Source organism: Anomalospiza imberbis, unplaced genomic scaffold, assembly GCF_031753505.1.
Source record: "Anomalospiza imberbis isolate Cuckoo-Finch-1a 21T00152 unplaced genomic scaffold, ASM3175350v1 scaffold_1162, whole genome shotgun sequence".
Classification (NCBI taxonomy): domain Eukaryota; kingdom Metazoa; phylum Chordata; class Aves; order Passeriformes; family Viduidae; genus Anomalospiza; species Anomalospiza imberbis.
The window spans coordinates 4,094-30,483 of NW_027099554.1; the positions used below are offsets into that span (position 1 = coordinate 4,094).

Here is a 26,390-nt window from a genome sequence, read left to right on the forward strand (position 1 = left end):
GGCACACCTGGATGCACCTGGGTACCCCTGGACACACCTGGAGGACACCTGGGTACCCCATGGCACACCTGGGCACACCTGGGGGACAGCTGGAGGACATCTGGGCACACCTGGGTACCCCTGGGCACCCCTGGGCACACCTGGGCACACCTGGGCACACCTGGGGGGCAGCTGGAGGACATCTGGGCACACCTGGGCACACCTGGGTACCCCATGGCACACCTGGGCACACCTGGGCACACCTGGGCAGGTACGGGCCGGGGGGGCACAGGCCGCGCTGTTCCGCCTGCCCTCGGCGCTCCGGTAGCTTTTGTCGCCGATAGAGCGGCGGGCATGTCGCGACATGCGACCCGCGATAGGGGCGGGGCGAAGCGAGGGACGCAGCCTGGGACTTCCCGGCCGACAGGGGGCGCCCGAACGGCGGCGGCGCGGCGATGACGCGCTTCCGGCGATGACGCGCTTCCGGCGATGACGTCCGAGGCAGCATGGCGGCGGCGGAGAAGGCGCAGCGCTACGAGGCGTTCGTCAGCGACGTCCTGCAGCGCGACCTGAGGTGGGCGACGTCATATCGCGACTGAAGCCCCGCCCCCGAGACACCCCGGCCCTCCCCTCCGCGCTCCGGCCACGCCCCCTCTGCCCCAACAGCAATAGCGGCGTGTTGTGGCCACGCCCACTGAGGCGGAGGCCACGCCTATTTATGTGGCCACGCCCCCTCTCCATCAACCCCGCTCATTCATAATACCCGCGTGTTGTGGCCACGCCCACTGAGGCGGAGGCCACGCCTGTTTATGTGGCCACGCCCTCTTCATCAAGCCACGCTCATTCATAATACCCGCGTGTTGTGGCCACGCCCACTGAGGCGGAGGCCACGCCTGTTTATGTGGCCACGCCCCCTCTCCATCAACCACGCTCATTCATAATACCCGCGTGTTGTGGCCACGCCCTTTCACCCCTAGGCCACGCCCATTTTGTGGCCACGCCTCCTCGCACAGTGACCGCTTTTGTGGCCACGCCCACTCAGGCTGAGGCTGTTTCATGGCCACGCCCCTTCCCCGTCCACCCCACAGCGCGGGATAACTGCGTGCTGTGGCCACGCCCACGCACGCTCTGGCCACGCCCATTTAATGGCCACGCCCCCACACCAACCCCTCCCACTCACCTTGAGGCCACGCCTATTTCCTGGCCACACCCCCTCCTCAACCCCACCCATGCCACGCCTATTTTATGGCCACTCCCCCTCCCATGCCCCCCGTTGTGGCCACGCCCCTTCGCAGTAAAACCACGCCCACTTCTCCACCACGCCCCTCCCCATAACCACGCCCATTTCCCCGACCACGCCCCCTCCGCCTAGCCACGCCCCTTTGGCTGGCCCCGCCCCCTCGGCGAGGCCCCGCCCCGCTGAGCAGCGCCCCCCGCAGGCGGGTGCAGGAGCAGCGCGACGCCGTCTTCGAGCAGCAGGCGCAGGTGCTGCAGCTGCGCTCCGCCCTCGCCCGCCTGCAGGTGCGCGGGGGGCGTGGCCTAAGGGGGCGTGGCTCGAGGGGCGGGGCCCGCAGGGGTCTTTGGGGGTGCTTTTCGGGGGGGATTTTGGGGGTGATGGGGGGGGTCTCGTGGGGGGTTAGGTGGGATTTTGGGGGGGTTTGGGGATTTTGTGGGGGGGGTTTGGGGGTCGCTGGGGAGATTTGGGGTACCTGGGGTGTTTAGGGGTTGAGATTTGGGGTCCCCGGGGTGTTTAGGGGTTGAGATTTGGGGTCCCTGGGGTGTTTAGGGGTTGAGATTTGGGGTCCCTGGGGTGTTTAGGGGTTGAGATTTGGGGTCCCCGGGGTGTTTAGGGGTTGAGATTTGGGGGTCCCGGGGGTGTTTAGGGGTTGAGATTTGGGGTCCCCGGGGTGTTTAGGGGTTGAGATTTGGGGTCCCTGGGGTGTTTAGGGGTTGAGATTTGGGGTCCCGGGGGTGTTTAGGGTTGAGATTTGGGGTCCCGGGTGTGTTTAGGGGTTGAGATTTGGGGTCCCTGGGGTGTTTAGGGGTTGAGATTTGGGGTCCCCGGGGTGTTTAGGGGTTGAGATTTGGGGTCCCTGGGGTGTTTAGGGGTTGAGATTTGGGGTCCCCGGGGTGTTTAGGGGTTGAGATTTGGGGTCCCTGGGTGTTTAGGGGTTGAGATTTGGGGTCCCCGGGGTGTTTAGGGGTTGAGATTTGGGGTCCCTGGGGTGTTTAGGGGTTGAGATTTGGGGTCCCGGGGTGTTTAGGGGTTGAGATTTGGGGTCCCCGGGGGTGTTTAGGGGTTGAGATTTGGGGTCCCGGGGGGTGTTTAGGGGTTGAGATTTGGGGTCCCGGGGGTGTTTAGGGGTTGAGATTTGGGGTCCCTGGGGTGTTTAGGGGTTGAGATTTGGGGTCCCCGGGGTGTTTAGGGGTTGAGATTTGGGGTCCCCAGGGGTGTTTAGGGGTTGAGATTTGGGTCCTGGGGGTGTTTAGGGGTTGAGATTTGGGGTCCCCGGGGTGTTTAGGGGTTGAGATTTGGGGTCCCCGGGGTGTTTAGGGGTTGAGATTTGGGGTCCCGGGGGTGTTTAGGGGTTGAGATTTGGGGTCCCTGGGGTGTTTAGGGGTTGAGATTTGGGGTCCCGGGGGTGTTTAGGGGTTGAGATTTGGGGTCCCTGGGGTGTTTAGGGGTTGAGATTTGGGGTCCCTGGGGTGTTTAGGGGTTGAGATTTGGGGTCCCCGGGGTGTTTAGGGGTTGAGATTTGGGGTCCCCGGGGTGTTTAGGGGTTGAGATTTGGGGTCCCCGGGGTGTTTAGGGGTTGAGATTTGGGGTCCCCTGGGGTGTTTAAGGGTTGAGATTTGGGGTCCCGGGGGTGTTTGGGCTCTCTGTATGACTTCGGGGGGTTCTGGAGGGATTTTGGGGGTCCCCGGGGGTGTTTGGAGGTCCCCGGGGGGGTTTGGGGGTCCCCGGGGTTGTTTGGGGGTCCCCGGGGGTGTTTAGGGGTCCCCGGGGTTGTTTGGGGGTCCCCGGGGTTGTTTGGGGGTCCTCGGGGTTTTTTGGGGGTCCCCGGGGATGTTTGGGGGTCCCCGGGGTTGTTTGGGGGTCCCCGGGGGTGTTTGGGGGTCCCCGGGGGTGTTTGGGGGTCCCCGGGGTTGTTTGGGGGTCCCCGGGCGTGTTTGGGGGTCCCCGGGGGTGTTTGGGCGTCCTCGGGGTTGTTTGGGGGTCCTCGGGGTTTTTTGGGGGTCCCCGGGGGTGTTTGGGGGTCCCCGGGGTTGTTTGGGGGTCCCCGGGGGTGTTTGGGGGTCCCGGGGGTGTTTAGGGGTCACCGGGGTTGTTTGGGGGTCCCCGGGGGGGTTTCGGGGTCCCCGGGGTTGTTTGGGCGTCCCCGGGGGTGTTTGGGGGTCCCCGGGGGTGTTTGGGGGTCCCCGGGGGTGTTTGGTGGTCCCCGGGGTTCTTTGGGGGTCCCCGGGGTTGTTTGGGGGTCCCCGGGGGTGTTTGGGGGTCCTCGGGGTTTTTTGGGGGTCCCCGGGGGTGTTTGGGGGTCCCCGGGGGTGTTTGGGGGTCCCCGGGGTTGTTTGGGGGTCCCCGGGGTTGTTTAGGGGTCCCCGGGGTTGTTTGGGGGTCCCCGGGGTTCTTTGGGGGTCCCCGGGGGTGTTTGGGGGTCCCCGGGGTTGTTTGGGGGTCCCCGGGGGTGTTTGGGGGTCCCCGGGGGTGTTTGGGGTTCTCTGTGTGACTCCGGGGGTCCCGGGGGGTTTCGGGGTCCCCAGGACGCCGCCGCCCCCCTGCGCACCCAGGTGGATCTGGGCTGCAATTTCTTTGTCAGTGCCGAAGTGTGAGTGGGGCTGGCACCCCGAAAACCTCCTCAGACCCCCCAGAAACCTCCTCAGACAGCCCAAAAACATCCTCAGACCCCCCAAAAACCTGCCTAAAACCCCCAAAAACCATCTCAGACCCCGAAAAAATCTCCTTAGATCTCCCAAAAACCTGCCCAGAACCCCAAAATCCTCCTCAGACCCCCCAAACACCTGCCCAAAACCCCCAAAAACCTCCTCAGATGCCCCAAAAACCTGCCCAGAACCCCCAAAATCCTCCTCAGACCCCCCAAAAAACCTCCTCAGACCCCCAAAAACCTGCCTAAAACCCCCCAAAAACATCCTCAGACCCCCCAAAATCCTCCTCAGACCCCCCAAAAAACCTGCCCAGAACCCCAAAAAACCTCCTCAGACCCCCAAAAACCTCCTCAGACGCCCCAAACACCTGCCTAAAACCCCCCAAAAACCTGCCCAGAACCCCAAAAAACCACCTCAGACCCCCAAAAAATCTCCTCAGACCCCCCAAAAACCTCCTCAGACCCCCCAAAAAACCTGCCCAGAACCCCCAAAAACCTGCCCAGAACCCCCAAAATCCTCCTCAGACCCCCAAAAACCTGCCCAGAACCCCCAAAAACCTCCTCAGACCCCCCAAAAACCTGCCCAGAACCCCAAAAAACTCCTCAGACCCCCAAAAACCCTCCTCAGACCCCCAAAAACCTTCTCAGACCCCCAAAAACCTCCTCAGACCCCCCAAAAACCTGCCCAGAACCCCCAAAATCCTGCTCAGACCCCCTAAAAACCTGCCCAGAACCCCCAAAAACCTGCCCAGAACCCCCAAAATCCTCCTCAGACCCCACAAAAACCTCCTCAGACCCCCCAAAAACCTTCTCAGACCCCCCAAAAACCTCCTCAGACCCCCCAAAAACCTCCTCAGACCCCCGAAAAACCTGCCCAGAACCCCAAAAACCTCCTCAGACCCCCCATGAACCTCCTCAGACCCCCCAAAACCACTGACGTGACCCCAAAACTCCCCTGAGTCCCCCCCCAAACCTCCCCAGGACCAACCTGGGCCTCTTTGGGACCCCAATCCCCGTTTTAGGATAACTCCAAAATCCCCTTTAAAATCCCCAAACCTGCCCGGGGAACCCCCAAATCCCCTCAATTCCGTTCCCCTGAGCCTCCCCGACCCCCAGGACCCCCCCCCCAAAACCCCCGTCACCCCTTTTCTCCCCCGGCCGTGCCCCCAGCCCGGACCCCCGGCGCGTTTTCGTGGCTCTGGGCTTCGGCTTCTTCGCGGAGCTGACGCTGCCCGAGGCCCTCCGGCACCTGGAGCGCCGCAGTTCCCTCCTGCAGAGGTGAGACGGCGCGGCCACGCCCCCTCTGGACACGCCCCCCCGGCCACGCCCAGCCACGCCCAGCCACGCCCATAAACCCTGGACACGCCCCATGCTGTTGGGTATTGACCCTCGGTCATTCTGCCGTGGCCACGCCCCCGATGCCACGCCCCAATCCCCCCATTTGGGGTGGGAGGAGGTGCCCACGCCCCTTGTGGGCCGCACCCACTTAGGCCACGCCCCGTTGCGCTCAACAGGCGGCTCCAGCTAGGCAAACCACGCCCCCCTGTGGCCACACCCACGCCGTGAAAGGAAATCACATCCCCACCCCGTGACCAAAAAAGGAATGTCCCTCAGGCCACGCCCACACGACCCAGACCACGCCCACAATGTAAAAGGAAGGCACACCACCACCCCTACGCCAAAAAAGGGCGTGGCCTCACCCTGCCAATCATCGCACCACACCCACTCAGGAGACCCCACCCTTCCCATGCCCCGCCCACTTAAGCCCCTCCCCCTTAAGCCCCGCCCCCTTAAGCCCCGCCCCTTGCAGGCTCAGCGATTCCCTGACGCGCGACGGGGCCAAGATCCGCGCCCACATCCGGCTGGTGCTGGAGGTAACCCCGCCCCCTCCCCTGGCCACGCCCCTCTCACCTGCGGGCCACGCCCCTCTCCCCTCCAGGCCCCGCCCCCAACGCTCTGCCCCTCCCCCAGGGCCTGCGGGAGCTGCAGGGGCTGCAGGAGCCCCCGGTGACCTCTGACCCCTGAGGGACGGACACCTGCGCTGGCCCCGCCCCCTGGCCTGCGTGTAAACCTGGAGTAAAGCTTTACACCTGGGAGTGACCTGTGTGTAAACCTGGAGTAAAGAGGAGTGACGTGTGTGTAAACCTGGAGTAAAGAGCAGTGACCTGTGTGTAAAGCTGGAGTAAAGAGGAGTTTTACACCTGGGAGTGACGTGTGTGTAAACCTGGAGTAAAGAGGAGTTTTACACCTGGGAGTGACCTGTGTGTAAAACAGGAGTAAAGAGGAGTGACCTGTGTGTAAACCTGGAGTAAAGAGCAGTGACGTGTGTGTAAAGCTGGAGTAAAGAGGAGTTTTACACCTGGGAGTGACGTGTGTGTAAAGCCGGAGTAAAGCGGGAGTTGTTGCACCTGTGTGTAAAGCTGGAGTGGGGGGATGTGGGGCACACGGGAGGGAGCTGGGAGTAACCCTGGAGTAATGCTGGAGTACCTGGAGTAACCCTGGAGTACCTGGAGTAACCCTGGAGTAACCCTGGAGTACCTGGAGTAACCCTGGAGTAATCCTGGAGTACCTGGAGTAACCCTGGAGTACCTGGAGTAACGCTGGAGTAACCCTGGAGTACCTGGAGTAACCCTGGAGCAATCCTGGAGTAACCCTGGAGTACCTGGAGTAACCCTGGAGCAATTGCAGGGCAGTCGTGGAGTAACCTGTGGGTAACCTGAGAATGAGCCCTGAGTAACAGCTGAGTAACCCCCGAGTAACAGCTGAGTAACCCCCGAGTAACCTCAGGGACCCAGAGCAACAGCCCACTCTGCCGCTGGAGTAACCCCTGAGTAAGCTCGGAGTAACCCCTGAGTAAGCTCAGAGTAACCCCTGAGTAACCTCAGGGACCCACAGCAACCCACCCCGCTCTGCCGCTGGAGTAACCCCTGAGTAAGCTCAGAGTAACCCCTGAGTAAGCTCAGAGTAACCCCTGAGTAGCGCTGCAGTAACCTCGGAGCAGCCCTGGAGTCCCAAAAAAAGGGGCGGAGCCTCTTTCTGGGCTGTCCCCGCCCCCTCCCTCTGAGGGGCGTGGTTGTTGTGGCAGTGAATTGGGGGGAGGGGTCACGGTGACGTCACTGCGGCTGGGGGTTCCCCAGAGGGGATTCCCCCCCCTCCCCCCCCCGCAGGGGAGTTTGGGGGGAGGGTCCCAAACAGCCCCGCCCCCCTGAGCCCCTCCCCACCCGAGGGGGCGTGTCCTCACAAGCCCCGCCCTTTTTCACCCCACCACCGCTCATTTCCCGCCCTTGGCGCTGACGTCACCCGGCTCTTAGCCCCGCCCCTCCAGCGTGTTGTCCCGCCCCTCGCAATGACGTCACAAACCGCCTGGCCCCGCCCCTCACGCTGCTGTCACTGAGCGCTTCGCCCCGCCCCCCCCGCGCGTTGTCCCACCCTCCGCGCTGACGTCACCCAGCCCCGCCCCCGCCGCCATCTTGCGCCGCCGCCGCCGCCGCCGCCGCCGCTCCCGGCCCGGCCCGGCCCCACCGGAGCCGCCCGCGGGGTCGGGCCCGGCCCCGCCATGGCCGAGGATTTCTGGGAGGCTCCGCGCCGCTGAGCCGGTAACGGGAACCCGGGAACGACCGGGAACGACCGGGAACAACCGGGAACAACCGGGAACCCCCGGGAACCCCCGGGAACCCCCGGGAACCCCCGGGAACCCCCGGGATCCCGCGGAGCCGCTGTGAGGGCAGCGGGGGGGGAAACGGGAGGGGAGGAGGCCACGCCCCCTCGGGCCCCGCGCAGGGGGAGGGGGGCACCGGGGGGCACCGGGGGGCTCAGGTGGGCGGGAGGGGCGCGCGTGCGGGGAGGGCGAGGGGGAGCGGCCAGGTGTGCCCAGGTGTGCCCAGGTGTGCCCGGGGGTGCCCGGGTGTGCCCGGGGGTGCCCAGGTGTGAGGGGGTGCCCAGGTGTGCCCAGGTGTGCAGGAGTGCCCAGGTGTGCCCAGGTGTGCAGGGTGGCTCCAGGTGTGCCCAGGTGTGCTCAGGTGTGAGGGGGTGCCCAGGTGTGCCCAGGTGTGCCCAAGTGTGCCCGGGTGTGCCCGGGGGGTGCCCGGCTGTGCCCAGGTGTGCAGGGTGGCTCCAGGTGTGCCCAGGTGTGCTCAGGCTGTACCCAGCTGTGCCCGGCTGTACCCAGCTGTGCTCAGGTGTGCTCAGGCTGTACCCAGCTGTGCCCAGCTGTGCCCGGCTGTGCTCAGGCTGTACCCAGCTGTGCTCAGGTGTGCTCAGGCTGTACCCAGCTGTGCCCAGCTGTGCCCGGCTGTGCTCAGGCTGTGCTCAGGCTGTACCCGGCTGTGCCCGGCTGTGCTCAGGCTGTACCCAGCTGTGCCCAGCTGTGCCCGGCTGTGCTCAGGCTGTGCTCAGGCTGTACCCGGCTGTGCCCGGCTGTGCTCAGGCTGTACCCAGCTGTGCCCAGCTGTGCCCGGCTGTGCTCAGGTGTGCTCAGGCTGTACCCAGCTGTACCCAGCTGTGCCCGGCTGTGCCCGGCTGTGCTCAGGCTGTGCTCAGGCTGTACCCAGCTGTACCCAGCTGTGCCCGGCTGTGCCCGGCTGTGCTCAGGTGTGCTCAGGCTGTACCCAGCTGTGCCCAGCTGTGCCCGGCTGTGCTCAGGCTGTGCTCAGGCTGTACCCGGCTGTGCCCGGCTGTGCTCAGGCTGTACCCAGCTGTGCCCAGCTGTGCCCGGCTGTGCTCAGGCTGTGCTCAGGCTGTACCCAGCTGTACCCAGCTGTGCTCAGGCTGTACCCAGCTGTGCCCAGCTGTGCCCGGCTGTGCCCGGCTGTGCTCAGGCTGTGCTCAGGCTGTACCCAGCTGTACCCAGCTGTACCCAGCTGTGCCCGGCTGTGCCCGGCTGTGCTCAGGTGTGTTCAGGTGTGCTCAGGCTGTACCCAGCTGTACCCAGCTGTACCCAGCTGTGCCCGGCTGTGCCCAGCTGTGCTCAGGCTGTACCCACCTGTACCCAGCTGTGCCCGGCTGTGCCCGGCTGTGCTCAGCTGTGCTCAGGCTGTACCCAGCTGTACCCAGCTGTGCCCAGCTGTACCCAGCTGTGCCCGGCTGTGCCCAGCTGTGCCCAGCTGTGCTCAGGCTGTACCCAGCTGTGCGCGGCTGTACCCACCTGTGCCCAGCTGTGCCCGGCTGTGCCCGGCTGTGCCCAGCTGTGCTCAGGTGTGCTCAGGCTGTACCCGGCTGTGCCCGGCTGTGCTCAGGTGTGCTCAGGCTGTACCCAGCTGTACCCACCTGTACCCAGCTGTACCCAGCTGTACCCAGCTGTGCTCAGGCTGTACCCAGCTGTACCCAGCTGTACCCAGCTGTGCCCGGCTGTGCCCGGCTGTACCCAGCTGTACCCAGCTGTGCCCGGCTGTGCCCGGCTGTGCCCGGCTGTACCCAGCTGTACCCAGCTGTACCCGGCTGTACCCAGCTGTACCCAGCTGTGCTCAGGCTGTACCCAGCTGTACCCACCTGTACCCAGCTGTACCCAGCTGTACCCACCTGTACCCAGCTGTACCCAGCTGTACCCAGCTGTGCCCGGCTGTGCCCGGCTGTGCCCGGCTGTGCTCACGTGTGTTGCCCGCAGAGCTGGCCATGGACCGGATGAAGAAGATCAAGCGGCAGCTGTCCATGACGCTGCGGGGGGGCCGCGCCCCCGACAAGGGCCTGGGGGAGCCCCGCGACGGCGCCGGCAGCGACAGCGGTGAGCGCTGGCCCTTTAAGGGGGGCCCCGCCCCCCCGCAGCGAGCCCCGCCCCCCCCAAGTGGAGCACTGGCCCTTTAAGAAGGAGCGGATTGGGGGTGCCTGGCCCTTTAAACGGTTGGGTCAGGGTTAGGGGTGCCTGGCCCTTTAAACAGTTGGGTCACGGTTAGGGGTGCCTGGCCCTTTAAACGGTTGGGTCTGGGTTAGGGGTGTCTGGCCCTTTAAGACAGTTGGGTCAGGGTTAGGGGTGCCTGGCTCTTTAAGAAGGTTGGGACAGGGTTAGGGGTGTCTGGCCCTTTAAACGGTTGGGATAGGGTTAGGGGTCCCTGGCCCTTTAAACGGTTGGGTCACGGTTAGGGGTGCCTGGCCCTTTAAGACGGTTGGGTCACGGTTAGGGGTGCCTGGCCCTTTAAGAAGGTTGGGTCTGGGTTAGGAGTGTCTGGCCCTTTAAGACGGTTGGGACAGGGTTAGGGGTGCCTGGCCCTTTAAGACAGTTGGGTCTGGGTTAGGGGTGTCTGGCCCTTTAAGACGGTTGGGACAGGGTTAGGGGTGCCTGGCCCTTTAAGAAGGTTGGGTCTGGGTTAGGGGTGTCTGGCCCTTTAAGAAGGAGCAGATTGGGGGTGCCTGGCCCTTTAGGAAGGTTGGGTCAGGGTTAGGGGTGCCTGGCCCTTTAAGATGGAGCAGATTGGGGGTGCCTGGCCCTTTAAGAAGGTTGGGTCAGGGTTAGGGGTGTCTGGCCCTTTAAGAAGGTGGGGGCTGGGTTAGGGGCACCTGGCCCTTTAAGAAGGTGGGGGAAGGTTTGGTGGTGCCTGGCCCTTTAAGAAGGTGGGGGCTGGGTTATGCGTGCCTGGCCCTTTAAGAAGGTGGGGGCTGGGTTACGGGTGCCTGGCCCTTTAAGAAGCTGGGGGCTGGGGGCTATTTTGAGGTGCCTGTCCCTTTAAGAACCCAATGCGGAGCACATTTTGGGTGCCTGTCCCTTTAAGAACCCAATGGGGGGCACATTTTGAGGTGCCTGTCCCTTTAAGAACCCGAGGCGGGGGGGCACATTTTGGGTGCCTGTCCCTTTAAGAACCCAATGGGGGGCACATTTTGAGGTGCCTGTCCCTTTAAGAACCCGATGGGGGGCACATTTTGGGGTGCCTGTCCCTTTAAGAACCCGAGGCGGGGCACATTTTGGGGTGCCTGTCCCTTTAAGAACCCGAGGCGGGGGGGCACATTTTGAGGTGCCTGTCCCTTTAAGAACCCAATGCGGAGCACATTTTGAGGTGCCTGTCCCTTTAAGAACCCAATGCGGAGCACATTTTGGGTGCCTGTCCCTTTAAGCCCCCCCCCCAGCAGGACACGGCCCCTTTAAGAGCCGGGGGTCCCCCCCGTGTCCCCCCCTCCCCATCTGTCCCCTGTCCCCCCCCCGTGTCCGTCCATCTGTCCCCGTGTCCTGTCCCCGGTGCCCCCCCAGGTGCCACCACCTGTCCCCGGTGCCACCAGCCAGGCGCTGTCCCCGTGTCACCTGCGGTCCCCGAATGGGGACATGGGGGGGACACTGGGTTTGGGGGGACACTGGGGGGTCCCAGGGGTTTGGGGGGGACACTGGGGACATTGGGGGGGACACTGGGGGGGACACGGGGTTTGGGGGGGACATGGGGGGGGACATTGGGGACATTGGGGGGGACATGTGGGGGGTCCCAGGGGTTTGGAGGGGACATTGGGGACACTGGGGGGACATTGGGGACACTGGGGGGACATTGGGGGGACACTGGGGACACTGGGGGGACATTGGGGACACTGGGGGGACATTGGGGGGACACTGGGGACACTGGGGGGGACATTGAGGGGACATTGGGGGGACATTGGGGACACTGGGGGGGACACTGGGGGGGACATTGGGGGGGACATGGGGTTTGGGGGGGACATTGGGGGGACATTGGGGACATTGGGGGGGACACTGGGGGGTCCCAGGGGTTTGGGGGGGACACTGGGGACATTGGGGGGGACAGTGGGGGGGACATTGGGGACACTGGGGGGGACATTGGGGGGACATGTGGGGGGTCCCAGGGGTTTGGAGGGGACATTGGGGACACTGGGGGGACATTGGGGGGACACTGGGGACACTGGGGGGGACATTGAGGGGACATTGGGGGGACATTGGGGGGGACACTGGGGGGGACACGGGGTTTGGGGGGACACGGGGGGGGACACGGGGTTTGGGGGGGACAGTGGGGACATTGGGGGGGACACGGGGTTTGGGGGGACATTGGGGACATTGGGGGGGACATTGGGGGGGACACTGGGGGGGACACGGGGTTTGGGGGGGGACACTGGGGACATTAAGGGGACACTGGGGGGGACACGGGGTTTGGGGGGGACACTGGGGACATTGGGGGGGACAGTGGGGACATTGTGGGGGGACATTGGGAACACTGGGGGGGACACTGGGGGGGACATTGGGGACATTGGGGGGGACATTGGGGGGGACATTGGGGGGGGACATTGGGGACATTGGGGGGGACATTGGGGGGACATTGGGGACATTGGGGGGGACAGTGGGGACATTGGGGGGGACATGGGGGGGACACGGGGTTTGGGGGGGACATTGGGGACACTGGGGGGACATTGGGGGGGACATTGGGGACATTGGGGGGGACATTGGGGACATTGGGGGGGACAGTGGGGGGACATGGGGTTTGGGGGGACACTGGGGACATTGGGGGGACACTGGGGGGGACACTGGGGGGGACACTGGGGGGGACATGGGGGGGTCCCAGGGGTTTGGGGGGGACATTGGGGACACTGGGGGGGACATTGGGGGGGGGACATTGGGGGGTCCCTGGGGTTTGGGGGACATTACGGGGGACATTGGGGACATTGGGGGGACAGTGGGGACATTGGGGGGGACATTGGGGGGACATTGGGGACATTGGGGGGACATTGGGGGGGACAGTGGGGACATTGGGGGGGGGACATTGGGGGGTCCCTGGGGTTTGGGGGGACATGGGGGGGTCCCAGGGGTTTGGGGGGGACATTGGGGACACTGGGGGGACATTGGGGGGGACACTGGGGACATGGGGGGGACATTGGGGGGGTCCCAGGGGTTTGGGGGACATTGGGGGGGACATTGGGGTGGTTTTGGGGTATTCTGGGGTGGTTTTGAGTTGTTTCAGGACACATTGGGGTGTTTTTGGAATATTTTGGGGTGGTTTTGGGATATTTTGGGGTGGTTTTGGGATATTTCGGGGCGTTTTGGGGTTATTTTGGGCTATTTTGGGTGGTTTGGGGTGGTTTTGGGGTATTTTGGGGTGCTTTTTTTTGGGATCTTTCGGGTGTTTTGGGGTCCCTGACCCTCCCCGTGCCCCCAGAGCCCGGGGGGGACGAGGCCCGGATGGGGTCGGACGGGGAGAGCGACCCCCCCTCGGGGACGTCCTCGGAGGAGGTGGCGTCGCCCGTGCGGCTGCGGCAGCACCCGCGGCACGGCGCCTGCGAGGTGGGACTGGGCAAACTGGGCAGACTGGGAGGGACTGGGGAACTGGGGGGACTGGGGGGACTGGGGATACTGGGGGGACTGGGGAACTGGGGGGACTGGGGAAACTGGGGGGACTGGGAGGGACTGGGGAACTGGGGGGACTGGGGATACTGGGGGGACTGGGAAACTGGGGGAACTGGGGATACTGGGGGGACTGGGGATACTGGGGGAACTGGGAAACTGGGGGGACTGGGAGGGACTGGGAAACTGGGGGAACTGGGGGGACTGGGGGGGACTGGGGAACTGGGGGGACTGGGAAACTGGGGGAACTGGGGATACTGGGGGGACTGGGGATACTGGGGGGACTGGGGGGACTGGGGAACTGGGGGGACTGGGAGGGACTGGGGAACTGGGGGGACTGGGGAAACTGGGGGGGACTGGGGAAACTGGGGGGACTGGGAGGGACTGGGGAACTGGGGGGACTGGGGAACTGGGGGGACTGGGGAACTGGGGGGGGGACTGGGAGACTGGGAGGGGGACTGGGGATACTGGGGGAACTGGGGGGGACTGGGAGGGACTGGGGAACTGGGGGGGACTGGGGAACTGGGAGGGACTGGGAGGGACTGGGAGGGACTGGAAGTACTGGGCTGAACTGAGCTGAACTGGGAGCACTGGGCTGAACCGGGAAGGGACTGGGCTGAACTGGGAGCACTGGGAGTGCTGGGCTGTACTGGGAGGGCCCTGGGCTGTACTGGGAGGGCTCTGGGCTGAACTGGGAGGGCACTGGGCTGTACTGGGAGGGCACTGGGCTGAACCGGGAGGGACTGGGCTGAACTGGGAGGGCACTGGGCTGAACCGGGAGGGCACTGGGCTGTACTGGGAGTGCTGGGCTGTACTGGGAGGGCACTGGGCTGAACTGGGAGTGCTGGGCTGTACTGGGAGTGCTGGGCTGAACTGGGAGGGCACTGACTGTACTGGGATGGCACTGGGCTGAACTGGGAGTGCTGGGCTGAACTGGGAGGGCCCTGGGCTGAACTGGGAGGGCACTGGGCTGAACTGGGAGGGCACTGGGCTGTACTGGGAGTGCTGGGCTGAACTGGGAGGGCCCTGGGCTGAACTGGGAGTGCTGGGCTGTACTGGGAGGGCTCTAGGCTGTACTGGGAGGGCTCTGGGCTGAACTGGGAGCACTGGGATTGCTGGGCTGAACTGGGATGGCACTGGGCTGAACTGGGAGCCCGGTGTGACCCGAGCGGGGCTGTCCCGTCCCCAGGACGTCACCAAGCGCCTGTCCCTGCCCGCCGACACCCGCCTGCCCGAGGGGGGGCTGGGGCTGCCCGGGGCCCTGAGCCGCCGCCTGCGCCGCGTCTCGCTGGTACGGACCAGTACGGACCAGTACGGACCAGTACGGGGCAGTACGGGGCAGTACGGGGCAGTGTGGGCTGGTACGGACCAGTACGGACCAGTACGGACCAGTACGGGGCAGTACGGACCAGTATGGGGCAGTACGGACCAGTATGGGGCAGTACGGGGCAGTGTGGGCTGGTACAGACCAGTACGGGGCAGTATGGGCCAGTACGGGCCAGTATGGGCTGGTATGGACCAGCATGGTCCAGTATGGGCTGGTATAGACCAGTATGGGCTGGTATAGACCAGTATGGGCCAGTATGGGCTGGTATAGACCAGTATGGGCTGGTATAGACCAGCATGGTCCAGTATGGGCTGGTATAGACCAGTATGGGCCAGTATGGGCTGATATGGGCCAGTATGGGCTGGTATCGACCAGTATGGGCTGGTATAGACCAGTATGGGCCAGTACGGGCCAGTAAGGGTCAGTAAGGGCCAGTATAGACCAGTATGGACCAGTATGGACCAGTATGAACCAGTGTGGGCCAGTACGGACCAGTATGGGCCAGTATGGAGCGGGAGGGCCGGGGTGAGCCCCAGTTCTCCCAGTTCTCCCAGTAACGGCGTTCCCCCCCCCGCAGTCGGAAATCGGCTTCGGGAAGCTGGAGACGTACGTGAAGCTGGACAAGCTGGGAGAGGTGAGGGCACGCGGCCACCTGGGCCACCTGGGTGGCACCTGGGTGTCACCTGTGTGCCACCTGTCACCTGGGTGTCACCTGTGCCACCTGGGTGTCACCTGTGTCATCTGTGTGCCACCTGTCACCTGTGCCACCTGGGTGTCACCTGTGTCATCTGTGTCATCTCTGCCACCTGTGTCACCTGGGTGTCACCTGTGTCACCTGTGTCACCTGGGTGTCACCTGGGTGTCACCTGTGTCACATGTGCCACCTGTGTCACCTGTGTCACCTGTGTCATCTGTGTCACCTGTGCCACCTGGGTGTCACCTGTGTCACCTGTGTGCCACCTGTCACCTGGGTGTCACCTGTGTCATCTGTGTGCCACCTGTCACCTGTGCCACCTGGGTGTCACTTGTGTCATCTGTGTCATCTGTGTCATCTGTGCCACCTGTGACACCTGGGTGTCACCTGTGTCACATGTGCCACCTGTGTCACCTGTGTCACCTGTGTCATCTGTGTCACCTGTGCCACCTGGGTGGCACCTGGGTGGCACCTGTGTCACCTGTGTCACCTGTGTCATCTGTGCCACCTGTGTCACCTGTGTCACCTGTGTCACCTGTGTCACCTGTGTCACATGTACCACCTGTGCTACCTGTGTCACCTGCGTGTCACCTGTGTCACCTGTGTGCCACCTGTGTCATCTGTGCTACCTGTGCCACCTGTGTCACCCGGGTGTCACCTGTGTCACCTGTGTCACCTGTGTGCCACCTGTGTCATCTGTGCTACCTGTGCCACCTGTGTCATCTGTGTCATCTGTGCCACCTGGGTGTCACCTGGGTGTCACCTGGGTGTCACCTGTGTGCCACCTGTCACCTGTGTCACCTGGGTGTCACTTGTGTCATCTGTGTCATCTGTGTCATGGGTGTCACCTGTGTCACCTGTGTGCCACCTGTCACCTGGGTGTCACCTGTGTCATCTGTGTGCCACCTGTCACCTGTGTCACCTGGGTGTCACCTGTGTCATCTGTGTCATCTGTGTCATCTGTGCCACCTGTGCCACCTGGGTGTCACCTGTGCCACCTGGGTGTCACTTGTGTCATCTGTGTCATCTGTGTCATCTGTGCCACCTGTGCCACCTGGGTGTCACCTGTGTCATCTGTGCTACCTGTGCCACCTGTGTTATCTGTGTCACCTGTGTCACCTGGGTGTCACCTGTGTCACCTGTGTGCCTGCTGTCACCTGGGTGTCACCTGTGCCACCTGGGTGTCACTTGTGTCATCTGTGTCATCTGTGTCATCTGTGTCATCTGTGCCACCTGTGCCACCTGGGTGTCACCTGGGTGTCACCTGGGTGTCACCTGTGTCCCCTGTGTTACCTCCGTGTCCCCCACGTCCCTGTGTCCCCAGTGTCCCTGCTGTCCCCTGCTGTCCCCAGGGCACGTACGCCATGATGTCCCCGTGTCCCTGGTGATGTCCCTGCTGTCCCTGATGTCCCCATGTCCCCGTGTCCCCGTGTCCCCTGTCCCCAGGGCACATACACCAAGGTGTACAGGTGTCCCTGGTGATGTCTCTGATGATGTCCTTGATGTCCCCATTGTGTCCCCAGGGCACGTACGCCACGGTGTACAGGTGTCCCTGGTGATGTCCCCATGTCCCTGATGATATCCTTGATGTCCCCATGTCCCTGATGATGTCCCTACTGTCCCTGATGTCCCCATGTCCTCGTGTCCCCTGTCCCCAGGGCATGTACACCAAGGTGTACTGGTGTCCCTGATGATGTCCCCATGTCCCCATTGTGTCCCCAGGGCACGTACACCATGGTGTACAGGTGTCCCTGGTGATGTCCCCGATGTCCCTGACGATGTCCCTGATGTCCCCGTGTCCCTGGTGATGTCCCTGCTCTCCCTGCTGTCCCTGATGTCCCCATGTCCCCGTTGTGTCCCCTGTCCCCAGGGCACGTACGCCATGGTATACAGGTGTCCCTGATAATGTCCCCATGTCCCTGATGATGTCCTTGATGTCCCCATGTCCCCAGGGCACGTACGCCATGATGTTCCTGTGTCCCTGGTGATGTCCCCTTGTCCCTGATGGTGTCCCCAGGGCACGTACGCCATGGTGTACAGGTGTCCCTGGTGATGTCCCTGATGTCCCCATGTCCCCATGTCCCTGTGTCCCATGTCCCCAGGGCACGTACGCCATGGTGTACAGGTGTCCCTGGTGATGTCCCTGATGATGTCCCCATGTCCCTGATGATGTCTCCATGTCCCCATGTCCCCATGTCCCCGTTGTGTCCCCAGGGCACATACGCCACGGTGTACAGGTGTCCCTGATGATGTCCCTGCTGTCCCTGGTGATGTCCCCATGTCCCTGGTGATGTCCCTGCTGTCCCTGGTGATGTCCCCATGTCCCTGGTGATGTCCCTGCTGTCCCCATGTCCCCATGTCCCCGTTGTGTCCCCTGTCCCCAGGGCACATACGCCATGGTGTACAGGTGTCCCTGGTGATGTCCCCGATGTCCCTGATGATGTCCCTGATGATGTCCCCATGTCCCCGTTGTGTCCCCAGGGCACGTACGCCACGGTGTACAAGGGCCGCAGCAAGCTGACCGAGAACCTGGTGGCGCTGAAGGAAATCCGGCTGGAGCACGAGGAGGGGGCGCCCTGCACGGCCATCCGCGAGGGTGGGACCCTGGGGACACCCTGGGGACATTGGGGACACCCTGGGGACACTGGGGACACCCTGGGGACACTGGGGACACCCTGGGGACATTTGGGGACACCTTGGGGACACAGACTGCACGGCCATCTGCGAGGGTGGGGCACTGGGGACACCCTGGGGACACAATGGGGACACCATGGGGACACAATGGGGACATGGGGACACAGCCTGCACGGCCATCCGCGAGGGTGGGACACTGGGGACACCCTGGGGACACTGGGGACACCCTGGGGACACCCTGGGGACACTGGGGACACCATGGGGACATTTGGGACACCCTGGGGACACTGGGGACACCCTGGGGATACCCTGGGGACACTGGGGACACCCTGGGGACATTGGGGACACCCTGGGGACACCCTGGGGACATTGGGGACACCGTGGGGACACTGGGGACACCCTGAGGACACCCTGGGGACACCCCGGGGACACCTTGGGGACATTGGGGACACAGCCTGCACAGCCATCTGCAAGAGTGGGACACTGGGGACACTGGGGACACCATGGGGACATTGGGGACACCCTGGGGACACTGGGGACACCTTGGGAACACAGCCTGCACGGCCATCCGCGAGGGTGGGACACTGGGGACACCCTGGGGACACCCTGGGGACACTGGGGACATTGGGGACACTGGGGACACCATGGGGACATTTGGGACACCTTGGGGACACCTTGGGGACATTGGGGACACCTTGGGGACACGTTGGGGACACTGGGGACATTTGGGACACACTGGGGACACTGGGGACACCCTGGGGACACCCTGGGGACATTGGGGACACCTTGGGGACACCGTGGGGACACTGGGGACATTGGGGACACCCTGGGGACACTGGGGACACCCTGGGGACACCCTGGGGACATTGGGGACACCCTGGGGACACCCTGGGGACATTGGGGACACCCTGGGGACATTGAGGACACCTTGGGGACACCTTGGGGACACCGAGGGTGGCTGTGGTGGGGAGGGCTCAGGGCGGTCTGGGGGTGGCTCCCACGAGGGCTGAGGCCACTGAGCTCCGGTGTCCCCTCCCGTGTCCCCTCCCGTGTCCCCTCCCGTGTCCCCGTGTCCCCGATGTCCCCAATGTCCCCGATGTCCCCGATGTCCCCGTGTCCCCGATGTCCCCGCTGCTGTCCCCTGTCCCCCCCGGCGTCCCCGCAGTGTCGCTGCTGCGGGATCTCAAGCACGCCAACGTGGTGACGCTGCACGACATCGTGCACACGCCGCAGTGCCTGACGCTGGTCTTCGAGTACCTGGTGAGCCCCAAAATTCACCCCAAATTCACCCCAAAATGCCCCAAAATTCATCCCAAAATGCCCCAAAATTCACCCCAAATTCACCCCAAAATGCCCCAAAGTTCAACCCTAAATCCCCCAAATCACCCCAAAGTTCACTGCAAAATTCACCCAAAATTCACCCCAAAATTCACCCCAAAATCCCCCAAAATTCACCCCAAAATCACCCCAAAACCACCCCTAAATCTCCCAAAATCACTTCAAATCCCCCCCAAATCCACCCCAGATCCACCCCAGATCCACCCCAAATCCACCCAAAATCACCCAAATCCCCCTGAAATTCACCCCAAAATCCACCCCAAAATCCACCCCAAATCCTCCCCAAAACCAGCCCAAATCCATCCCAAAATCACCCCAAAACCACCCCTAAATCTCCCAAAATTTCTTCAAATTCACCCTAAAATCACCCTAAAATCCACCCCAAATCCACGCCAAATCCACCCCAAAACCACCCCAAAATCGACCCCAAAACCACCCCTAAATCTCCCAAAATCACTTTAAATCCACCCCAAAATCAACCCCAAAACAACCCCTAAATCTCCCAAAATCACTTCAAATTCACCCTAAAATCACCCTAAAACCCACCCCAAATCCACCCCAAATCCACCCAAATCCACCCCAAAATCGACCCCAAAACCACCCCTAAATCTCCCAAAATCACTTTAAATCCACCCCAAAATCACCCCAAAATCCATCCCAAATCCATCCCAAAATCACCCCAAAATCCACCCCAAAATCACCCCAAAATCCACCCAAAATCTGCCAAAATCACTTTAAATCCACCCCAAAATCACCCCAAATCCACCCCAAATCCACCCCAAAATCCACCCAAAACCCTAAATCTCCCAAAATCACTTTAAATTCACCCCAAAATCCCCCCAAAATCCACCCCAAATCCACCCCAAAATCACCCCAAATGCACCCTCAAAACCCACCCCAAATCCACCCCAAATCCACCCCAAATCCACCCCAAAATCACCCCAAAACCACCCCTAAATCTCCCAAAATCACTTCAAATTCACCCCAAAACCCACCCCAAATCCATCCCAAAATCCACCCCAAATCCACCCCAAAATCACCCCAAAATCACCCCAAATCCACCCAAAATCACCCAAATCCCCCTGAAATCCACCCTAAAATCCACCCCAAAATCCACCCCAAATCCACCCTAAATCCACCCCAAAATCACCCCAAATCCACCCCAAAATCCACCCCAAATCCACCCAAAACCACCCCTAAATCTCCCAAAATCACTTTAAATCCACCCCAAATCCACCCCAAAATCGACCCCAAATCCTCCCCAAATCCCCCCCAAATCCACCTCAAAATCCATCCCCAAATCCACCCCAAAATCCACCCAAAATCCACCCCAAAATCCCCCCAAATCCACCCCGAATTCATCCTGAAATCACCCCGGAATCCCCCCAAAATCCCCCCTGACCCCGGAATTCCCTGCAGGGGCTCTCCGGGACCCCCCGGGACCCCCAAAATTTGGGATTTTCCTCTTTTTTCCCCCCAGGACCGGGACCTGAAGCAGTACCTGGATGACTGCGGGAGCGTCATCAGCATGCACAACGTCAGGGTGAGGGCCTGGGGCCTGCGGGCTTCCGGCGGATTCTGGGGGGATTGGGGAATTTTGGGGGGATTTGGGGAGATTTGGGGAATTTTGGGGGGATTTTGGGGGGATTTTGGGTGGATTTTAGGGGATTTTAGGGGATTTTGGGGGGATTTTAGGGGATTTTGGGGGGATTTGGATGGAAATTTGGGGGATTTTGGGGTGTTTGGGGGGATTTGGGGAATTTTGGGGGGATTTTAGGGGATTTTGGGGGGATTTTGGGGGGAAATTTGGGGGATTTTGGAGTGTTTGGGTGGATTTTGGGAATTTTGGGGGGATTTTACGGGATTTTGGGGGGATTTTGGGGGATTTTGGGGTGTTTGGGTGGATTTTGGGAATTTTGGGTGGATTTTAGGGGATTTTGGGGGGATTTTGGGGGGATTTGGGGGGAAATTTGGGGGATTTTGGAGGAATTTTGGGGGGATTTTGGGGAGGTTTTGGTGGAATTTAGGGGATTTTGGGGGGATTTTGGGGAGATTTTGGGGTCTCTGGTGTCTCCCAGGGAGGTTTAGGAACCACAGAGAGACAGGGTGTGTCCCCAAGTGTCCCCTGTCTGTCTGTCCCTGTCTGTCCGTCTGTCCCTGTGTCCCCTGTCTGTCCCTGTCTGTCTGTCTGTCCCTGTCTGTCTGTCCCTGTCTGTCTGTCTGTCCCTGTGTCCCCTGTCTGTCCCTGTCTGTCTGTCTGTCCCTGTCTGTCCCTGTCTGTCTGTCTGTCCCTGTCTGTCTGTCCCTGTCTGTCCCTGTCTGTCCCTCTCTGTCCCTGTCTGTCCCTGTCTGTCCCTGTCTGTCTGTCCCTGTCTGTCTGTCCCTGTCTGTCCCTGTCTGTCTGTCCCTGTCTGTCTGTCCCCTGTCTGTCTGTCCCTGTCTGTCCCTGTCTGTCTGTCTGTCCCTGTGTCCCCTGTCTGTCCCCTCTCTGTCCCCTGTCTGTCTGTCCCTGTCTGTCCCTGTCTGTCCCTGTCTGTCCCTGTCTGTCCCTGTCTGTCTGTCTGTCCCTGTCTGTCTGTCCCTGTCTGTCCCTGTCTGTCTGTCTGTCCCTGTCTGTCCCTGTCTGTCTGTCTGTCCCTGTGTCCCCTGTCTGTCCCTCTCTGTCCCTGTCTGTCCCTGTCTGTCCCTGTCTGTCTGTCTGTCCCTGTCTGTCTGTCCCTGTCTGTCCCTGTCTGTCCGTCTCTGTCCCCTGTCTGTCTCCTGTCTGTCTGTCCCTCTCTGTCCCTGTCTGTCCCTGTCTGTCTGTCCCTGTCTGTCTGTCTGTCCCTCTCTGTCCCTCTCTGTCCTTGTCTGTCCCTGTCTGTCTGTCCCTGTCTGTCTGTCTGTCCCTGTCTGTCCCTGTCTGTCCCTGTCTGTCTGTCCCTGTCTGTCCCTGTCTGTCTGTCCCTGTCTGTCTGTCTGTCCCTGTCTGTCTGTCTGTCCCTGTGTCCCCTGTCTGTCCCCGAGGGTCCCCAGCCCGTTTTTTTGGGGGGCAGCTGTTCCTCTTCCAGCTCCTGCGGGGTCTCGCCTTCTGCCACCGCCACAAGGTTCTGCACCGCGACCTCAAACCCCAGAACCTCCTGCTCAGCCGCCGCGGGGACCTGAAACTGGCAGATTTCGGTCAGGGCACCCCAAAAACTGCCCTGGCACCCCAAAAACTGCCCTGGCACCCCAAAAACCTGCCCTGGCACCCCAAAAACTTCACCTGGCACCCCAAAAACCTGATCTGGCACCCCAAAACCCCCTCAGAAACCCATAAAACCCCCAAAAATCCATGAACCTTCCCAGGATCTGCTCAGCCGCCGCGGGGACCTGAAACTGGCAGATTTCGGTCAGGGCACCCCAAAAACTTCACCTGGGACCCCAAAAACTGCCCTGGCACCCCAAAAACTTCACCTGGGACCCCAAAATCCCCCCAAAACCCCCTCAGAAACCCATAAAAACCCCAAAAAGCCATGAACCTTCCCAGGATCTGCTCAGCCGCCGCGGGGACCTGAAACTGGCCGATTTCGGTCAGGGCACCCCAAAAACCTGCCCTGGCACCCCAAAACTGCCCTGGCACCCCAAAAACTGCCCTGGGACCCCAAAAACTTCACCTGGGACCCCAAAATCCCCCCAAAACCCCCTCAGAAACCCATAAAACCCCCAAAAAGCCATGAACCTTCCCAGGATCTGCTCAGCCGCCGCGGGGACCTGAAACTGGCCGATTTCGGTCAGGGCACCCCAAAAACCTGATCTGGCACCCCAAAACCTGCCCTGGCACCCCAAAAACCTGATCTGGCACCCCAAAAACTTCACCTGGGACCCCAAAAACCTGATCTGGCACCCCAAAAACTTCACCTGGGAGTCCAAAAACTGCCCTGGCACCCCAAAAACTTCACCTGGGACCCCAAAAACTGATCTGGCACCCCAAAAACCTGCCCTGGCACCCCAAAAACCTGATCTGGTGCCCCCCAGCCCGATTTGGTGACCCCCTGCCCCATTTCCTGCCCCCCTGACCCCTTTGGTGCCCCCCTGCCCCCTTTGGTGCCCCCTGCCCCGTTTGGTGCCCCCTGACCCCTTTGGTGCCCCCTGCCCCATTTGGTGCCCCCTGACCCATTTCCTGCCCCCAGCCCCCTTTTGTGCCCCCAGCCCCCTTTGGTGCCCCCTGCCCCATTTCCTGCCCCCTGCCCCATTTGGTGCCCCCAGCCCCATTTGGTGCCCCCTGCCCCATTTGGTGCCCCCTGCCCCATTTGGTGCCCCCCCCAGCCCCCTTTGGTGCCCCCAGCCCCCTTTGGTGCCCCCTGACCCGTTTGGTGCCCCCTGACCCGTTTGGTGCCCCCTGACCCATTTGGTGCCCCCTGACCCGTTTGGTGCCCCCTGCCCCATTTCCTGCCCCCCTGACCCATTTGGTGCCCCCTGACCCATTTGGTTCCCCCTGCCCCATTTGGTGCCCCCTGACCCATTTGGTGCCCCCTGCCCATTTGGTGCCCCCAGCCCCATTTGGTGCCCCCAGCCCCATTTGGTGCCCCCTGACCCGTTTGGTGCCCCCAGGCCTGGCCCGGGCCAAGTCCATCCCCACCAAGACGTTCTCCAGCGAGGTGGTGACGCTGTGGTACCGCCCGCCCGACATCCTGCTGGGCTCCACCGAGTACAGCACCCAGATCGACATGTGGTGGGCACCGCGATGGGCACCGCGATGGGCACAGCCAGGGGCACCGGGATGGACTGGGATGGGCACTGGGATTCACTGGGATGGGCACATCCTGCTGGGCTCCACCGAGTACAGCACCCAGATCGACATGTGGTGGGCACCGGGATGGGCACCGCGATGGGCACAGCCAGGGGATGGACTGGGATTGGCACCGGGATGGGCTGGGATTCACTGGGATTCACTGGGATGGGCACTGGGATTCACTGGGATTCACTGGGATGGGCACATCCTGCTGGGCTCCACCGAGTACAGCACCCAGATCGACATGTGGTGGGCACTGCGATGGGCACCGCGATGGGCACCGCGATGGGCACCGGGATGGGCACAGCCAGGGGCACCGGGATGGGCACTGGGATTCACTGGGATTCACTGGGATTCACTGGGATGGGCACATCCTGCTGGGCTCCACCGAGTACAGCACCCAGATCAACGTGGTGGGCACCGGGATGGGCACAGCTAGGGGCACCGGGATGGGCACCGGGATGGGCTGGGATTCACCGGGATTCACTGGGATTCACTGGGATGGGCACTGGGATGGGCACTGGGATTCACTGGGATGGGCACATCCTGCTGGGCTCCACCGAGTACAGCACCCAGATCGACATGTGGTGGGCACCGCGATGGGCACCGTGATGGGCACCGCGATGGGCACCGGGATGGACTGGGATGGGCACTGGGATTTACTGGGATTCACTGGGATGGGCACTGGGATTCACTGGGATGGGCACTGGGATTCACTGGGATTCACTGGGATGGGCACATCCTGCTGGGCTCCACCGAGTACAGCACCCAGATCGACATGTGGTGGGCACCGCGATGGGCACCGGGATGGGCACCGGGATGGACTGGGATGGGCACTGGAATTCACTGGGATTCACTGGGATTCACTGGGATGGGCACCGGGATTCACTGGGATGGGCACATCCTGCTGGGCTCCACCGAGTACAGCACCCAGATCGACATGTGGTGGGCACCGCGATGGGCACCGCGATGGGCACCGCGACGGGCACAGCCAGGGGCACCAGGATGGGCTGGGATGGGCACAGCCAGGGGCACCGGGATGGGCACCGGGATGGGCACCGGGATGGGCACAGCCAGGGGCACCGGGATGGGCACCGGGATGGGCTGGGATTCACTGGGATTCACTGGGATGGGCACTGGGATTCACTGGGATTCACTGGGATGGGCACTGGGATTCACTGGGATTCACTGGGATTCACTGGGATGGGCACATCCTGCTGGGCTCCACCGAGTACAGCACCCAGATCGACATGTGGTGGGCACTGCCAGGGGCACCGGGATGGGCACCGGGATGGGCACCGGGATGGGCACCGGGATGGGCTGGGATTGGCACCGTGATGGGCACAGCCAGGGGCACCGGGATGGACTGGGATGGGCACTGGGATGGGCACAGCCTGGGGCACTGGGATGGGCACTGGGATGGGCACTGGGATTCACTGGGATGGGCACATCCTGCTGGGCTCCACCGAGTACAGCACCCAGATCGACATGTGGTGGGCACCGCAATGGGCACCGCGATGGGCACAGCCAGGGGCACCGGGATGGGCACTGGGATTCACTGGGATTCACTGGGATTCACTGGGATTCACTGGGATGGGCACTGGAGTCACCGGGATGGGCACCGGGATGGGCACCGGGATGGGCTGGGATTGGCACCGGGATGGGCACAGCCAGGGGCGCGGGGATGGGCACCGGGATTCACTGGGATTCACTGGGATGGGCATCGGGATGGGCACTGGGGTAATTTTGGGATTTTTGGGGATCCCATGGGGGATATTTTGGGGGTTTTGGGTGATTTTGGGTTTTTTGGGGTCTCTCCTGCCAGGGGGGTCAGCCTGGGGTGATTTTTGGGATAATTTTGGGATAATTTTGGGATAATTTTGGGGTGATTTGGGGTTTTTTTGGGTCTCTCCTGCCAGGGGGGGCCAGTTTGGGATAATTTTGGGATAATTTTGGGGTGATTTTGGGGTTTTTGGGGTCTCTCCTGCCAGGGCACTCACTTTGGGGTGAATTTTGGGATAATTTTGGGGTGATTTTGGGGTTTTTGGGGTTTCTCCTGCCAGGGCGCTCAGCTTGGGGTGAATTTTGGGATAATTTTGGGATAATTTTGGGATAATTTTGGGGTAATTTTGGGGTGATTTTGGGGTGATTTTGGGGTTTTTGGGGTCTCTCCTGCCAGGGCGCTCAGTTTGGGGTGATTTTTGGGATAATTTTGGGATAATTTTGGGGTGATTTTGGGGTAATTTTGGGGTGATTTTGGGTTTTTGGGGTCTCTCCTGCCAGGGTGTTCACTTTGGGGTGATTTTGGGATAATTTTGGGATAATTTTGTGGTGATTTTGGGGTTTTTGGGGTCTCTCCTGCCAGGGCAATCAGTTTGTGGTATTTTGGGATAATTTTGGGGTAATTTTGGGGTGATTTTGGGGTTTTTGGGGTCTCTCCTGCCAGGGTGTTCACTTTGGGGTGATTTTGGGATAATTTTGGGATAATTTTGGGGTAATTTTGGGGTGATTTTGGGGTTTTTGGG

At 62.0% G+C, this 26,390-nt stretch overlaps 2 protein-coding genes across 2 annotated transcripts; both read left to right on the forward strand.

Moving 5' to 3' along the window:
* Positions 1–434: 434 nt before the first annotated feature.
* UXT (ubiquitously expressed prefoldin like chaperone) lies at positions 435–5,989 on the forward strand. Its single transcript, XM_068177876.1, has 6 exons — positions 435–553; positions 1,419–1,500; positions 3,742–3,806; positions 5,034–5,141; positions 5,674–5,737; positions 5,835–5,989. The coding sequence occupies exons 1-6, from the start codon at positions 486–488 to the stop codon at positions 5,886–5,888; spliced, it is 441 nt and encodes a 146-aa protein (XP_068033977.1). The 5' UTR covers positions 435–485; the 3' UTR covers positions 5,889–5,989.
* A 3,455-nt stretch (positions 5,990–9,444) lies between these two features.
* LOC137465881 (cyclin-dependent kinase 16-like) lies at positions 9,445–24,114 on the forward strand (the record flags this gene model as incomplete). Its single annotated transcript, XM_068177877.1, has 9 exons — positions 9,445–9,582; positions 12,935–13,059; positions 14,309–14,410; positions 15,024–15,080; positions 17,622–17,736; positions 18,940–19,034; positions 20,593–20,655; positions 22,148–22,271; positions 23,685–24,114. Coding segments are annotated over exons 1-9 (1,220 nt in total), but the record flags the coding sequence as incomplete, so codon positions are not given.
* Positions 24,115–26,390: the final 2,276 nt, after the last annotated feature.

What these genes read in the sequence shown, in the direction of transcription:
- UXT (XM_068177876.1), top strand. Translation starts at nt 486, where the DNA reads ATGGCGGCGGCGGAGAAGGCGCAGCGCTACGAGGCGTTCGTCAGCGAC. An exon ending in GTCCTGCAGCGCGACCTGAG is followed by an intron (nt 554 to 1,418) that starts GTGGGCGACGTC and finishes CGCCCCCCGCAG; the next exon opens with GCGGGTGCAGGAGCAGCGCG. An exon ending in ACATCCGGCTGGTGCTGGAG is followed by an intron (nt 5,738 to 5,834) that starts GTAACCCCGCCC and finishes CCCCTCCCCCAG; the next exon opens with GGCCTGCGGGAGCTGCAGGG.